The sequence below is a fragment of the Myxocyprinus asiaticus genome, chromosome 8 (genome assembly GCF_019703515.2).
Source record: "Myxocyprinus asiaticus isolate MX2 ecotype Aquarium Trade chromosome 8, UBuf_Myxa_2, whole genome shotgun sequence".
Lineage (NCBI taxonomy): Eukaryota > Metazoa > Chordata > Actinopteri > Cypriniformes > Catostomidae > Myxocyprinus > Myxocyprinus asiaticus.
The window spans coordinates 33,271,475-33,289,211 of NC_059351.1; the positions used below are offsets into that span (position 1 = coordinate 33,271,475).

The 17,737-nt window shown below is 39.3% G+C and overlaps 1 protein-coding gene across 1 annotated transcript in view; it reads right to left on the reverse strand.

Moving 5' to 3' along the window:
* LOC127444756 (LIM domain only protein 7-like) overlaps window positions 1-15,879 on the reverse strand; it is a 36,683-nt gene extending 20,804 nt beyond the window's left edge. The window contains exons 1-5 of the mRNA XM_051704315.1: window positions 15,872-15,879; window positions 15,734-15,777; window positions 7,997-8,052; window positions 5,173-5,243; window positions 4,959-5,028 (exon numbers count right to left, since the gene is read on the reverse strand). Of these exons, the coding sequence (XP_051560275.1) occupies window positions 4,959-5,028; window positions 5,173-5,243; window positions 7,997-8,052; window positions 15,734-15,777; window positions 15,872-15,879 (249 nt within the window). The remainder of the gene's footprint in view (window positions 1-4,958; window positions 5,029-5,172; window positions 5,244-7,996; window positions 8,053-15,733; window positions 15,778-15,871) is intronic.
* Between the last annotated feature and the right edge of the window lie 1,858 nt (window positions 15,880-17,737).

The following is a 17,737-nucleotide window of genomic DNA, read 5'->3' on the forward strand; positions in this document are numbered from 1 at the left end:
TCAGATGTGTAGAGGTATGACATTCCAATAAAATATGTTTAATGGATACTGGGTTCTGACAATAAAAATTGGTGTGCGAGTGTTGTATGTCCTATCTGGCATTGTGTATAAATGACTTGATCCCAGTGATTATTAAAAGGGAACACATTTTTTCACAAGATTTATTTCCCGTAATTTGTTGTTTAAACATTGATCCCACTCCAACTGCCATTTATTTTTGATATATACATTCAGAGTTTGTTTCAGATCTGTGGAAGGTATAGGGCGTTTTACTGGTTCAGTAGATAGTGCTTCTCTGGCAGCTCTGTCTGCTTGTTCGTTACCGGAGATTCCTGAGTGTCCAGGTACCCAGCAGAAAATATTAAAACTCTTTGCTTCAAGAGATGACAGTTTGATTAAAATCTTCACAATTGTTGGGTGATCAGTTTGAGTAGCTTCCAATGCTTCAAGACATGATTTTGAATCAGTTATTATTAAAAAAGGTTTTTGTGGAGCAGTCTCAGTAAACTTCAGTGATAGTAGTAGAGCATTTGCCTCTGCAGTGAAAACTGAACTTTGGTCAGGGATGAGGATACCCTGACATAGTTGGTTTTTTGCAAAAGCTGCTGCCACTTTATTTCCATATTTAGATCCATCTGTGTATATTGGGATATGTTGTGGGTATACTGCTCTTATGTCCAGAAATTGTTGATGGAAATCATTCCAATGAGTTTTGGATTTTTGGTTCCTTGTTAAATCCAGATGTGAATGAAACTTGTTTTTTTTTTTTTTTTTTCATATATTGTTGAATGCTGAAGTGGGAAAACTGCTGAATAGGCTTGGTTTTCTTTATTTGTTTTAAGTTTGGTTGCATATTGTGAGGCCAACTTTAGGCGTCTGATTTCCAAGGAAGGTTCATTGGCTTCCACATAGAGACTTTGGATTGGTGATGTTCTGTAGGCTCCCAAAGCTAGTCGTATACCTTGGTGGTGTACAGTGTCCAGAAGACGTATGAATGACTTCCTAGCTGATCCATAAATGATACTTCCATAGTCCAGCTTTGAGCATACCATGGTTCTGTACAACCATCAGTTGACAGTTCATGAGAGGTGAGCTGTCTGCTCCCCATTTGGTTTTGGTTAAAACCTTTAAAACATTCATAGCTTTAAAACATTTTTTTTTTTTTTTTGTGATTTAATGTGAGGAATAAAAGACAGTTTGTTGTCAAAAGTGATACCAAGAAACCTGTTCTCTTTAACAACTTTAATGGGGACTCCCGAAGCCGACAGAAATGCATACAGATGTTTTTTGTTTGTTAGAACTTGAAACCATCCTGTGTTGACCAGGAGTGCATTTTGTTTATCTTCAATTTGATTTTTTGCTCGATAGTATTCATGTACTTGCTCTTGCAGCAAATGCAGATATCATCTACATATAAACTACAGAGGGCATCAGAACCAGTGACTTTTGCAATGCTATTTATTTTAATACTGAAGAGTGTTACTGATAGGATACATCCTTGTGGTACTCCAAGTCCTTGTTTATGTAGGTTAGACAAGGTGTTTGCCATTTTAACTCTTAAAAAATCTGTTCGATAAAAAGGTTGGCAGTCGACCTCTAAAATTAATTTGGTACAGATCCTTTAAAATGCCATGTTTCCATGTCGTGTCATAGGCTTTCTCCAAATCAAAGAGGACAGATACAACATGTTCTTTTCTGGTAAAGGCATCACGAATATAGCTTTCAAGACAAATAAGGTGATCTGTAGTGCTTCGACCTTTCCTGAAACCACATTGGGTGTTACTTATGTGGCGTTTAGATTCCAGTATCCAGACCAGGCGATCATTGACCATCCTCTCCATTGTTTTGCATAAACAACTGGTTAAAGCTATAGGGCAGGAAGGCAGTTCTCAATAGATTAACTGTTTTCGAAAGTTTTAGCTAGAAAGTTTGCAATTTCTTGTTTTGAAGTCAAGCGTGTGCCGTGCTGTTTGATGTGTTGTATTTGAGGACCGTTGATTTTTTCCCTTCATTTTCCGTATCAGGTTCCATATTTTGTATGATGGAGTAATTGTTGTCATGCTGGAGACGAATCTTCTCCAGCTTTCCTTTTTTACTTCATTTATAATTCTTCTTGCTCGTGCTCTACTCATCTTGAGTTTGATAAGATTTCCAGTTGATGGATGTCTGAAGAACAGTCTTTCAGTTTTTTTCCTCTTTTATAGCTTCCTTACATGTATCATCAAACCATGGAAGTCATCTATGTTTTATATTTGAAGATGTTCTTGGGACTGTATCATTAGCTATAGATATGAGCGTTTCATTGAAAATCTGCATAGCATCTGGGCTGTCTTCTGGAAACCATGTCAGTTTCTCATGACAGAGGGTTTGAAATTGATACCAATTTGTTTTTTTAATTTGCCATCTTTGTAAATTTGTTTCTTCCACTCTGCATTTGATGGTTACACTGATTGGGAAATGGTCACTTCCACAGAGGTCATGCCAAACTTTCCATGATAGGTCTAAAAATAAATCAGGCTGACAAATTGTTAGGTCGATTGCAGAGTATGTTCCATGTCCTGGATGTAAATAGGTATTCAATCCATTATTTAAAAGACATAAGATGTGGTTATCTACAAAATCTTCAATCTTACAGTGGTTACTGCCCCACAAAGTGTTATGACTATTAAAATCTCCCATGAGAATAAAAGGAGATGGGAGCTGAGCGATAAGGTGATCTAGGTCCATGTGTGTCAAGTTTAAATTTGGAGGAATGTAGATAGAGACGACTGTAATGGTCTTCTGCAAAGTCAGATGTACTGCTGTTGCCTGCAGGTTGCTACTAATATTTATATGACTATGGATCACATCTTTTCTTATTAAAATGGTTGTACCACCGAAAGCCCGCTTGTCAATGGGACCGAAAGTGTTAAAACTTAAAAGAGAGAGTACCGTCTGGTGGTAATTGTGTTTCTTGAAGACATATGGCTAGAGGGTTAATAATTGCAGTTAGATGCTGCAGCTCCATAAAATATGCCCCGATAACACGACAGTTCCATTGGATGATAGGATTTTCCATTACCTATTAGGGAGAATAGGGACAGTTTTCTTGGTTCTGCCTTTAGGGGATGGACTTCAACTATGGTATTCATTCTCTTTCATTTCCACATCTTTTGTTTGTTTTGTCTTTGAGGTTTCGTCTTGGGATACTTTTGATTGTGAAGAACTTACCGTTGTTTTTATTTGCCTTTTGGTTTCCTGTTATTGAGCTCTGACTGGAGTGAATGTCATTTAGAAGAGTTTCACTCTGGGTTCCTGTGTTCTTCATCTTTGGGGGAATATTACTATGGTTAACGGTTTGGGGTTTGTCTTTATGCATCCAGGTGATATCCGTCTGGCAGTCTATTGTTCTCACAGCTTTTTTTTGCAACAGAGGCGAAGGTTTTATTCAGCGTAAAAACAGGGACGACGTCCACCATTTTCTTTGCTTCGAGGTAACTAATTCTCTTAGTACTGATCTTCTGTATTTCCTTTTCTTTGATCCACATGGGACACTGTTTTGATGCAGCTGAATGGTCACCTGAGCAAATACAACATTTTGATGTTTTTTCACAGCTCCCTTTATCGTGGCCTACCTCCCCACAGTTACAACAGGTATGTTTGATGTTGCAGCCATTAGATCCATGGCCGTACTTTTGACAGTTGAAACACCGCAGAGGGTTGGGTACAAATAAGTCCACTGGAACACTTAAGTATCCAATTCGAAGTTTATCTGGGGTTAGCGGTTTATTAAAGGTGAGGATGTACGTACCAGTTTTAATCGTTCGCTCTTCTCTCTTGACTATTATTCTTTTGACGTTCATTACTCCTTGGGTCTTGAGCTCATGCATTATTTCTTCTTCATCCACATCATCCAAATCTCTAGATTGGATTACTCCTTTACTGTAGTTCAAAGTTGGATGAGGAGATGTCTTTATTTGAACTCCAGCTAACATGCTGGCATGTAGTAGATTTTCAGCATTGGCCTTTTTACTGCATTCCACAAGAATCTGTCCAGAGCACAGTTTTTTCACTTCCTTTACGGTTCCCGCTATTCCTGCAATACCTTTTTGCATAGCGAAAGGGGAAAGCTTGATGATTGGAAAATCTGGAGCAGCAGCTTCAATGATGATGAATTTTGGCCAGTCATCATTACTCGGCACAAGAGCACGTCTATTTTCTGAGGTATTGTCGGTATCCAGGTCCAAGAAACGTTTTTTTGAGGAGTGTTTGTAGCCATGTTTTGGGTTTTAAGTTTCGTCATCTCAGCTCCCCACCCACCTTGGAGCTCAAAAGTAAGGGATGCACAGTGCCGTGGATCTCCAGCAGATTATGCATCAGAGATACAGGGATGATATACTCAAGCAAAATGAGCAACAAGTTGCTCAATTTACTTTATTGGCTTAAGGTCAATGCCTATTGGGAATCTGAGAGATATTTGATGTTCAGCTATCACAGAGTATTCCCAGGGCATGTCTTGACCAGCCGATTGATTGGATCGAGCCATTCCAACCTCCCGCCAAGGTGAAGTAGGAGCCAAAGTACCGTGTTGAAATAGTGGAAGCCGCAGCAAACCACATTTCTCAGGGACCAGGATCTCTTCCTCCACCGACACGGGTCGCAACTCATGGCAAACAAGTCGTCCTTTTCCTTATTTCTTATAAGGGAAATGGGATAATGAGGATCTATTATACTCCAGGTCTTTACAGAGTGATGGAAAAAAACTTTTGCTGTAACCCTAGCGGGGGTGGGGGGGCTTGAGGGTTGTTCTCTCTTGCCCAATGAGATAACCCTAGCACTACGGAGGGAAGGAGCGTGCCACTATTCCTTTCACGGGCTACCATCATAAATGGGTCCCGAGCCAAACCCAGCCTTACCAATGGAAGATGGGAAAGCTGTACAAAACAATTATTATTTTAGGTTCATAAAAATATGCTCACCAAGCCTGCGATGGGAGTGGAGTGCTTGTTCACGCACTTGATGATTCCTGGTTTAAGCGTGCTGATCAGACTAAAAATAGATGGAATATAAAAAAAATAAAAAATAAATAAAAAAAATGTTAATGACAAAAAAAAGTCCTTGTAAAAGCTCATTTTGAGGAGGTCCCATTGTCAAATAGTAAAAAAAAAAAAGTATCATATCAAAAGTACTTACTTGCACAGAAGGACCCCATCCTCTAAGGCCACCCGAAAGGTTTTGCTTCCAAAGTGCTTTTTGGTCACTCCCTGTTCAGGAAAGAATCCAACAGATCACATGACCTAAGATATAATTACATGAAACCTGCAACAACACCATTTAAAAGCTGATGTATGTTAATTTTCGATGGTAAAATGCTTTCTCCTAACAAAGCTTAATATGCGGAGTCGACTTTAAGCAAGTCATTTGTAGGTTAATTTCACCTAAATGTGTAACACTTTGGCTCTGTGACGCTATCATAACATTCTTCTGTTTGAACAATGCAACATTGGCTCAACCAGTTGTACAAGTTTGGGCCAGGACTACCTATCTGATCGGGGGTATTTTGAATCTGTTTAAAAACAGTGATTTTCTCCATTCCATTTAGTGGTGCAGAAGTTACACAATTCAGCTTTAAGTGTGTAATTTCTGCACCACTAGCGCCACCAAACAGAACTGCACAAATAAACTTGTTTTCAAAGAGCTTTCCGAATACATCCCTTGTCTGCTGGGGCTCGAACAAACAGATAGTCCCACCCCCAACTAACGCCATTGGTTGAGTCAACATTGTTGTGTTGGGCTGGACGGGCTGCTAAAACAAATACCGCAATTAACCTTCAAATGACTTGAATACTAAGGACTAAAATTTGCATCTGTTTCTCACCCACACCTATCATATTGATTCTGAAGACATGGATTTAACCACTGGAGTCTTATGGATTACTTTTATGCTGCCTTTATATGCTTTTTGAAGCTTCAAAGTTCCGGCCACCATTCACTTACATTGAATGGACCAACAGAGTGGAGATATTTTTCTAAAAATCTTTGTTCAACAGAAGAAAGTCATACACATCTGGGAAGGCATGAGTAAATGTAGTCATTTTTGGGTGAACCATTTCTCAATACTGGGTTAGGAGAAAGCATTTTTAAAAATGAAAAGTTACACACTTCAGTTTTAACAAATAAAGCAAGTGTTCTCTTCACACACCAACAAACTCTGGCCCATCCTGTCAGAAAAACACACAAGGTTGACTGAGTAGTAAGTTATTACATGGAATGGCTGTCCATACACAGGAAACCACAGTCCTCTCAAAACCATTGTGTGCTACTTTCCACTCCGACCAGCAACATTTCAAAGCACTTTCTCATTCTACACTCATCATATGCAGAAGTAACCCACATTACTGCTTTCAATGGTCATTGTCATTTAATATGCAAAAAAAGAGATTGAGCAAATCAAATGCCCCACAATTCTCAAGAAAAGAAAAACACAATTTTCTCTGGCAACCTCAGAGTACAAAGTCAAAAATCAATGAATGCAATTATGGCATCAATTTAGGCAGCTCTCTTATCAAAACCATACTTCCTTTGTCCTTTCAAATTGAATCTTTTTGATCAATGATTAAAATGACCATGCAATAAGATGTTATTTACAGTTAGCTCTTAAGCTTGCATTATAATTGAGCAGCAGACTATGACAAACAGGGCCTCAAATCACTAGCAACCCACCCCTCCTCCCCGCACCCATACAGGACAACGTGTTTGGAGACTGAGGTGCCAGAGCAAGCAGGTACCTGACTGTACCAGTCATGTGGTGGAGTGGGAAGTCGGCTGGCAGAATGTGGCAAACAACTTGCCGGTCCTGTGTGTTCAGTTTAAGGGGCAATGAAGCATCCATGCCTGGTGCCTACACAATTCTACATCATGATCATCAGCTTGTTTGGGCACCAGGAATTTACTCTATCAATGGCTGCTTGTGTGCAGTCAACATTAAATGAGACCTGGGAGAGCATCTTAAATCCTAAAAGATAAAAATCCTAAATCTCAAAAGATACAGCAGCAACTCAAACTTGAGTTCTAATGTGTGTAAATCTAAGTTCAAAAATGGTTTGTCATTTAATTATTCATAGTTTTGAATATGCTTGAAATCTGCATATTAAAATTGACAAAGAGCCAAAAAAGCCTTTTCAAGCAGCAGAGGAGATGGTGACAGGTCTTCAGGAAATGGTGGTAAGACTACAACCGCGAAATAATCCGCCATCCAGAGCTTCACACCAACAAACCACAGTTCCATGGTCCTGCCTCAGTACTTTTTTGTAAGGGCACTAGGGTAAAGATTTTTTGTGATGAATGACAAGATGATGGGCAATAAAAGCCACACTAATGAAAAACAAATAAAGCATTATTTCATTATTCAAAACAATCTGTGGATAGATAAAAAAGAAACAGGGTATATCAGATTTTATGGAGCTGTTGGAGCTTAGCTGCTTTGCAAATGGTTTGGAACTAATCAAGAAAAACAAGCACAAATTGAACAGGTTATCTAAAGCTGCTTTGAAAACACACACGCCTTCAAAGTGTATTGTGCAGGCATATCAAGCATATGATGAAGCATATCTGGTCGAGTTTTCATTTATTGGTCCTCCAAATTAATCCTGTCTGCATTTCAAAATGAAAACAAAAATTAACCTTAAATAAATGAACTTCCATCATCACTATGTTTCCATTCCAACCTAAAAAAACAACAAAACAAAAAAAAACAAACAAAAAAAATAAAAAATAATATGGCACACATTCATTACATTTCACACCTGTGGCACTTTGACAAACACCTACAAGCTTACCCCAAGTGTTAAAATCCCAAACTCACCCGCAAGCCGTGTTTCAACTACGTTTATTTCCAGTAACTGCTTTTAAATTCTCACTTCCCATATGACTCGACTCAAGTCGAAAGCGCAAGGTGTTTCCCGCAACCAGTGCGCGTGCCGCCACAACAACGGTTTAAAAATTTTCAAACTCGTACCTCGAATGCAGTGCAAGTTGCAGGATCCAACACCTCTCCTTCCACCGAACTTGTTGCTTGTTGTCGTAAGCAGGAACAGAAAAGTCCCGTTCAGTGATGAGGTAAAGAAGGTAGGCGAGGGGGACAACAGCGTGTTTGCAGAGACAGGTACATGTGTAGAAAATATGACTTGTTTAAATATACGACACTCCCCCTGCTTGCTTGCTAGGATGAAAATAAGTTGCCTTTTAAACTTTTCTGAGACCAGTATCCTTAATAGGTCCATTCATACAAAGATGCTGTTGGTTCAGTCAAAAACTGATTAGGCAGCAAGGCACCATGTCAGTTTTCGGATCCACGCACGCCTGTTGACCAACAGGTGTCGCCAGAGAACCATTTCAACAACGGTGTTATGAAGAATGCAGTATAGGTGTCAAAAATACCTGTTTCTATATTGATTGAGAGTCTGTAAGAGGGATAGTTCACCCAAAAATGAAAATTATCTCATCATTTACTCACCCTCATGCCATCCCAGATGTGTATGACTTTCTTTCTTTAGCAGAACACAAATGGCGATTTTTGGAAGAATATCTCAGCTCTATAGGCCCATACAATGCAAGTGGATGGTGATCAACACTTTAAAGCTCAAAAAAGCACAGACAATCGTATTAAAAGTAATCCATTCGACTATCATACACTATATTGCCAAAAGTATTCGCTCACCCATCCAAATAATTGAATTCAGGTGTTCCAATCACTTCCATGGCCACAGGTGTATAAAATGAAGCATCTAGGCATGCAGACTGCTTCTACAAACATTTGTGAAATAATGGGCCACTCTCAGGAGCTCAGTGAATTCCAGCGTGGTACTGTGATAGGATGCCACCTGTGCAACAAGTCCAGTTGTGAAATTTCCTCGCTACTAAATATTCCACAGTCAACTGTCAGTGGTATTGTAAAAAAGTGGAAGCGATTGGGAATGACAGCAACTCAGCCACGATGTGGTAGGCCACGTAAAACGACAGAGCGGGGTCAGCGGATGCTGAGGCGCATAGTGCACAGAGGTCGCCAACTTTCTGCAGAGTCAATCGCTACAGACCTCCAAAGTTCATGTGGCCTTCAGATTAGCTCAAGAACAGTGCGTAGAGAGCTTCATGGAATGAGTTTCCATGGCCGAGCAGCTGCATCCAAGCCATACATCAACAAGTGCAATGCAAAGCGTCGGATACAGTGGTGTAAAGCACGCCGCCACTGGACTCTAGAGCAGTGGAGAAGCGTTCTCTGGAGTGACGAATCATGCTTCTCCATCTGGCAATCTGATGGACGAGTCTGGGTTTGGCAGTTGCCAGGAGAACGGTACTTGTCTGACTGCATTGTGCCAACTGTGAAGTTTGGTGGAGGGGGGGTTATGGTGTGGGGTTGTTTTTCAGGAGCTGGGCTTGGCCCCTTAGTTCCAGTGAAAGGAACTCTGAATGCTTCAGCATACCAAGAGATTTTGGATGATTCCATGCTCCCAACTTTGTGGGAACAGTTTGGGGATGGCCCCTTCCTTTTCCAACATGACTGCGCACCAGTGCACAAAGCAAGGTCCATAAAGACATGGATGAGCGAGTTTGGTGTGGAAGAACTTGACTGGCCTGCACAGAGTCCTGACCTCAACCCGATAGAGCACCTTTGGGATGAATTAGAGCGAAGACTGCGAGCCAGGCCTTCTCGTCCAACATCAGTGTCTGACCTCACAAATGCGCTTCTGGAAGAATGTTCAAAAATTCCCATAAACACACTCCTAAACCTTGTGGAAAGCCTTCCCAGAAGAGTTGAAGCTGTTATAGCTGCAAAGGGTGGGCCGACGTCATATTAAACCCTATGGATTAAGAATGGGATGTCACTTAAGTTCATATGCGTCTAAAGGCAGATGAGCAAATACTTTTGGCAATATAGTGTACGTAGCCTAGCGGGCTGTGCTCAAGACATGTGATGCTGATGCATTGTGGGTGACCTGAGTTTGAATCCTGGCTTGTGAGGTCCTTTCCTGATTCCATTCTCACCTGTCATTTCCTGTCTCCTCTCCACTAACTCTGTCATAAAAAATAAAAACATTTGCTTTGGGTGAGAAACAGATCAATATTTAAGTCCTTTTGTCTATAATTGTTTACTTTAGGTCGCTCAATGCGCATCCATGAGGGGAATCAGTTCATGTTGCCCCTTGCGTGACGTAAGCACACTGGCATGATCAAATGAAAGCAAAACCAATGAAGCTTGCACTTCCAGTTGTATCACTTACATAATCTGAGAGGCAGCCCCTTACAATAAATTAAGAGTTCTGGAAAACTAGCCACAAACTTGCTACAAATTTGCAGCAGATTTTCCACTTGTTATTTTCACATGCAAATGAGCTTGTGATTTACTGCAGTTGTTTGCCAGAAGTTAGCAGCTCTACACCGGCAGTGGTGAACCTGCAGCAAACCTTAAGCAACAATGAACAATTTGCCACAAGTTTGCATGAACTCCCAATTTTTGCAAAGGGCATGCCGTGAACTGATTCCCCTCATGAACGCACATTGGAGAGTGACCGGAAATAAACAACTATAGTGAAAAGAACTTAAATATTTGTCTGTGTCTCACCCAAAGCAATCATATCGCCTTAAAAGACATTAAATTAACCACTGGAGTCAAATGGATTACTTTTTCTTTGACTGTCTGTGCTTTTTGGAGCTTTAAAGTGCTGATCACCATCCACTTGCATTGTTAGGACCTAGAGAGCTGAGATATTCTTCTAAAAACCTTCGTTTATGTTCTGCTGAATAAAGAAGGTCATACACACCTGGGATGGCATGAGGGTGAGTAAATGATGAGAGAATTTTCATATTAGGGTGAACTATCCTTTTAAACTGTACTTTTTATATCTGTCTCTGTCTTGCACTTTTTTTTTTTTAACAAACCTCATGATAACCCTGCTGAAAAAAAAAAAAAAACACTATAACCAGCCTAAGATGACTGTTTAGTCTTAGTTGGTTTAAGATGGCCCTAGCTAGTTTAAGCTGGTAACCCAGCCTGGCCAGCTTAAAAGTACCCAAAAACCAACTAAAACCACTCAACTGACCAGGCTGGAAAACCAGCTGTGACCAGTGAACCAGCTTAGGCTGGTTTTAGCTGATTTTTTTTATCTTATTTTATTGGACCTACATAGCTGAGATATTACACTTACACCAGGGAAATAAGTTGAGAAGGACGACATGCAGTTGTAACTAACTGTTAACTTGGCTATAGCTTACATTGAGAGGTGCTTTCAACAGCTGGAACTAAAACAGGAAGTGCTTCATCCAGAGACAGGAAGTGTTAACCAAAGCTGGAGCAATGTTCAAGCCTGTCTGCCCACTGGTTTCCTGTGTGACTAGTCTGCTGTCAGACACACACCAACACTTTATCACACTATTGTCTGATGAACCCAAAGAGAGTGGTGTAGCTTTCAAATCATGCTAGAAGCTCTGCACAGGATGTTGGTTTAGTTGTCCTTTGCTTTATCAGATCTCTTTTGGGGTTTCTATTGCAATAATGGACAAGGAAAGCTGCATGCATATATTTACATTTGCTAATAAATAAGTAAATAACTAATGAGCAGGTTGTACATATTTACAATGAAAATAGCATAGGATTTTTTTCCCCATAAGCAAAAACAAAGAATAATCACTTAATGTGTTTTTTTTTTTTTCTGTAACTTTATAAACTTGACCTAGAAACAAGTTCAAATAAATGTGTGAATTATTTTTAACATATAGAACATCACATGCTTTTTGAAAGACTGAACCCTTCACCCACTTAAAAAGCTTAAGACAATACTAAGGCATCAGAAATTAGGTCATGCAGCATGTGCTGTGTTCTGCATCTCTGGTTTTCTACTTTAAGAGGGATCTCTAGATATGGGCCTACATAAACAGAGCGATAGAGATTTCTCTTTCTCTCTGTATCTATGCCTGCTTTTGTCCTACTTGAAAAGCTTGGTCTGATTGGTAATATCTGTAATATACCTCTTTCTCTCCCTAAGAGCAGATTTAGACTAAAAGTCAACAAAAATGGTGGATGGATAATTCTTTCAGTGGACTTGATTATCTTAAATGTATCTTCTTCCTCATCAGTTCTAACTGGCGTGTTTAAGGTGTGGTCATGAAATGTGTTTCTGCAATCATTATAGAGGTTTGAAAATGCTTATCAAGCTAATGTGTTGATTTTTGGCTGTATCCAAAATTGCCCACTTGTTCACCGACTATTTCCTATCTATACTGGATGTAAAATGGCTCACTATGGGGAAGGGTGAACATAAATTATTGAGCGAAACAGCTTTTCTATGCCCAGAGAAGAGATATGGGAAGATCTACTTATGAGGATCTAATCATAGCATTCTTATCCATCCCTAAAGCAGTAATAAATCAAACACTTTGCATTAAGCTAGAGCTCATGAAAAATCAATTTGGCTTTCTCATTATGAATCTATATAAATTTGTTATATTTGCTATATTTTAATAAAGTGATTTTACTGTTAGTCAATTGAAGACTTGTGTAAATTGAAGAAAAGTGAAAGGTTAGAAACAGTGCAAAATAAAGTAATAAAGGGGGGTATTTTTAGCTTGTCAGTCCTCTGCTGAGTGCTTTATGGATATAAAATAGTGCAAGATGAACTTGTTAAAAATGGCTGAACTCCAATAGCACTATAATCCATTGGCACAGCATTGTAAAACTTCAGTTAAATTCCATCCTGATCTTGAAATTGTGTTTTTTGATTGTGATTCTTGCATTCTGAAGCCACTGGATGGAATGAACTAAATACCTACAGAACCATGCAAAGAAATTAGTTTACAGTTTGGAGGTAGACCACACATTGTAAAGGTGATGTTTCACAAACTCAAATTTTTCTTCTGTTGTTTGAGCATGAGGTTTTATAAGAGGGGTTGGATATACCCTTCTCCACAAATGCAAAAGGGTAAAACAAATGAATAGATGATTGAACGTTGGTTTGGCATAGCAAGTTTGCATCAAGGGACATTTTTTCAGTAAACAATGAAGTTTGGTAATAAAATAAACATCTAACCACAGCCAGAACACAGCACACAGTTTGGGAATAGCAGTCTTTCTCTCTTACCCTCTCTTCTTTAATAATTTCTATAGTTTCCAACTTTGTGGATTTAATTTATAATGTCTTAATCTTAAAGGGATAGTTCACCCAAAAATGATAATTCTCTCATCATTTACTCACCCTCATACCATCCCAGATATGTATGACTTTCTTTCTTCTACAGAATACAAATTATGGTTTTTAGAAGAATATTTCAGCTCTGTAGGTCCATGCAATGCAAGTGTATAGGTGCCAGTGTTTTAATCCATACCTTCAGAAGTGATATGATTGGTGTGTGTGTGAGAGAAACAGATCAATATTTATGTCCTTTTTTACTAAAAGTTCTTCTGACTGCCCAGTAGGGGGCAATATGCATGAAGAATGTGAATCACCAAAAACACAAGAAGAAGAACGTGAAAGTGAAAGTTAAAGTGGAGATTGACTGAGCAGGGAGGATGATTTATGGTCAAAATAAAAGGACTTAAATATTTATCTGTTTCTCACGCACACCTATCATATCGCTTCTGAAGACATTGATTTAACCACGGAGTCTTGTGGATTACTTTTATGCTGTTTTAAAGCATGTGATTTTTGGAGCTTCAAACTTTTGGCACCCATTCACTTGCATAATATGTACCAAAAGAGCTGAGAAATTCTTCTAAAAATCTTAAATTGAGTTCAGCAGATGAAAGAAAGTCATACTCATCTGGGATGGCATGTTGGATAGTAAATGATGAGAGAATTTAAATTTTTGGTTGAACTATTCCTTTAAGTTTGGTCAAAATGCCTGTGGGTGCTCCTCAACACTGATTAAATGAATGTTAAAAAGAAATACGCTTTTATGTTTTCTTAATACTTATAGTTATGTAATGTCAAACTTTTTGTCTACACCTTTTATGTTCTGGTCAAATCTGGCCCAGGGGTAAATAATACTGATTTTCAATGCAGCTATGTTCTCTTGAGTGAAGAGTCTGAGTAGTATGACAAATTACATATCAGTGGTGCTCTTTACATTTAAATTGATACTATGTAAGCCAGTGCTCAGTGTGAAAACATGTAGGTAACCCTATGCCAATTTTCATTTTCTAAATGATTTGATAAGTGTACTGTAAATCTACTGCAAAGCTACTCTGTACGGGTCATTTGTGACCCGAACATGACAGATGCTATTATTTTTAAACATAACAAGGTTAATCTCTCTCTCTCTCTCTCTCTCTCTCTCTCTCTTTATTTCATTATCTCATTAGAGGTGCTTCATAAATACAGGGAAGCACTTTTGACATTTTCTTCAGAAAATGTAATAAACTAGTGTGGCATGGGGGCGTGGTCATGTGTTGGTCTGCGGGAGAGAGAGAACGGTAAGGCTCGTCACCTGGTTCATAATTACCTCTAACACCTGTCTCTCATTATAGTGATGGTGGAGGGAGACTTAAGAAGGCACGCCAGAGCATCAGAGAGAGAGAGAGAGAGTGACCAGAACGAACGACAGCCCCGAACAGAGAGAGGTTGTTAGTTAGAGTGCTTTCATTTATTTGTTTTTCTTTGTTATCGACAGTTAGTCGATTGTAAGAAAGAGAATAAAAGGACTTACCTTGAACCTGCTTCATTGTCTCCTGACTCCTCCATTGCCTGAACTAAGAGATCTGCTACAACTAGTTTTTTTTTATTTTTTATATATATATTTAGATTGTTTAAATCCACTCTTTAAAATGAGGAGCATATGTGTGTGGTGTACATAGTTGCTGCCCATGATGAGCACTCAAAAGTAAGATTCCATGTTGTTGGATGCTGCCATAGAAGGCAGCTGCCTATGTAGTCAGGAGGCAGCAAGGCAGCTCACTAGGTTTTGGAACAAACCCATAGAGTTGCTGTAGAGCCTCAGGGTGTGCGTGTGTTTTCAAATGTATCTTTTGTCCCTGCCTACTGACTGGTGGTCTATTTCACCTGGAGCTGTCCAGCTGTTCAGAGTAGTACTGGAACAGCAGTACAGAGCCCCAAACACTGTAGCTTTGTGCTAATCTGGCACTGGCAGACATCAAACATGTGAGGAAAGGGAGGGATAAGGGATGGAAGGTGCAGCCAGATGTGTTAGTCCAGCCAAAGGCACATTTTACTCATGTTAACACACTTCTTAAACCACTACTAATGTCCAGACCAACCCATTTCTAGGTCATTCAGCAAATATTTGATGACAAGTGCAAAACTGTGGTTACATACCATTCGCTCCTTAATACAGTAATAAACAGTTGCGTCCAGTCATACAGTTAAAACTAGGTTATTACATTTTCTGAAGAAAAAAAAATGAGTGAGTATAAAATCTGTGGTGTTTGCTTGTGTGAAACTCTCCCTACAATGCTAGGGTGTGTGAGTTGCTAGGGTGTTTTTATGCAATTTCTAAGATGTTCTGAGTGTTTTTTAGCATCTAACATTGCTAGAGTGTTCCAGTTATGGTTATTAGGGAATTTCAAAGTGGTTGATAGGGTGTTCTACTGTAGGTGATTACTATGTTGCTAATTACTTGCCAAGATCAAGCAAGCCCAATAAAACTGTCCCTAGATATGACTCGGGCACAACCTTCAATCTAAAGGTGCTTTTCCACCATAGGGCTGAATGCTTTTTGTTGCTGAACCATGCAGTTCCGTGCTGACCTGGGCTCTTTAGCATGGTTACAGTTTCTTTTTCCACTGTGCTGCTGTGAAATCAGAGTTAGAACAGAATGACTAAGAAAATGGCCAACTGCAAGTCGCTACATTATTATAGGCGTTCCACCAGCACAGTTCTCTTACCTGAGCATGGTTAGCTAATTCCAGCAGATTTGTAATCGAACCATACCAAACCACGCTCAAGTAGAAATGTTACTGGAACATTTACTCACCTGAAATTTTTGGCCCATTGGTGCAAAAGCACTTTAGTCTATGACATTTTCTCACCCATTTTCTCATCTGCCAGGCAAAAAGTCCAATTGCCTAAAAAAGTAAAAGCACACCTCAGCAAGCCGCACAATTTGAGGTATCTATTCAATAGGGTAGATTGTGGTGAGGTAATTTATCTGTGTGTGTGTGTGTGTGTGTGTCACCATAATCATGTGTTTCCAAAAAGACCCATGGAGAGTGATGGAGTAAGAGGTTGCTATGGTGATGACTTGTACTGTCAGAAGGGTGAGAACAAACTGGTGTTTCAGATGGAAGAGAGTTCACACAGACACCAACTGATGCATCTACTGCCAGTCTGCCAGTCTCTATGATAAGAGAGACACTTCAGGATAGTTTGGAATAACATTTGAAATCTCACTTGGGAGTGATGCAGTAAAGAGGCAATGAGGCAATACAGCCATAGTGAGGCACACTGTCAGTTTGATAGCACTAAGCTAGTAGTGAGAGTAGTGACACAATGCAGATTATAGTGAGGCAGAGGAAGAATACTTGCAGTCTGTTCACGGTGGCATTATGAAGGCAGATAGAAAGCAACTTCAGGGTTTTGAGGTTGTGTTAGTGGCTTAGTTTTATATATATATATATATATATATATATATATATATATATATATATATATATATATATATATATATATATACACCGATCAGCCACAACATTAAAACCACCTGCTGAATAATGTGTAGGTCCCCCTCGTGCCGCCAAAACAGCGTCAACAATACTTGTTGACCCCTCTCCAAACATAGCGCTTATGGTTGTGACCATAAAGCTCTATTTTGGTCTCATCACTCCAAATTACAGTGTGCAAGAAGCTGTGAGGAGTGTCAAGGTGTTGTCGGGCATATTGTAACCAGGCCTTTTTGTGGCATTGGCACAGTAAAGGCTTCTTTCTGGCAACTCGACCATGCAGCTCATTTTTGTTCAAGCATCGTTGTACTGTGCTCCTTGAAACAACCACACCATCTTTTTCCAGAGCAGCCTGTATTTCTCCTGAGGTTACCTATGGGTTTTTCTTTATATCCCGAACAATTCTTCTGGCAGTTGTGGCTGAAATCTTTCTTGGTCTACCTGACCTTGGCTTGGTATCAAGAGATCCCCGAATTCTTCACTTCTTAATAAGTGAATGAACAGTACTGACTGGCATTTTCAAGGCTTTGGATATCTTTTTATATCCTTTTCCATCTTTTTAAAGTTCCATTACCTTGTTACGCAGGTCTTTTGACAGTTCTTTTCTGCTCCCCATGGCTCAGTATCTAGCTTGCTCAGTGCATCCACGTGAGAGCTAACAAACTCATTGACTATTTATACACAGACACTAATTGCAATTTAAAAAGCCACAGGTGTGGGAAATTAACCTTTAATTGTCATTTAAACCTGTGTGTGTGTCACCTTGTGTGTCTGTAACAAGGCCAAACATTCAAGGGTATGTAAACTTTTGATCAGGGCCATTTGGGTGATTTCTGTTACCATTATGATTTAAAAAGGAGCCAAACAACTATGTGATAATAAATGGCTTCATATGATCACTATCCTTAAATAAAAGACAGTTTTTTTGCATGATCAGTCCTATTTTCAAAATCAGTGCCAAAATTCACAATTTCTGCCAGGGTATGCAAACTTTTGAGCACAACTGTACATTGTTTATTTAAATATTGATGTAATAATTATTGCTAAATATGCACATCTGTCATATGATCCTGTTTTGTTTCAGCCAGTATA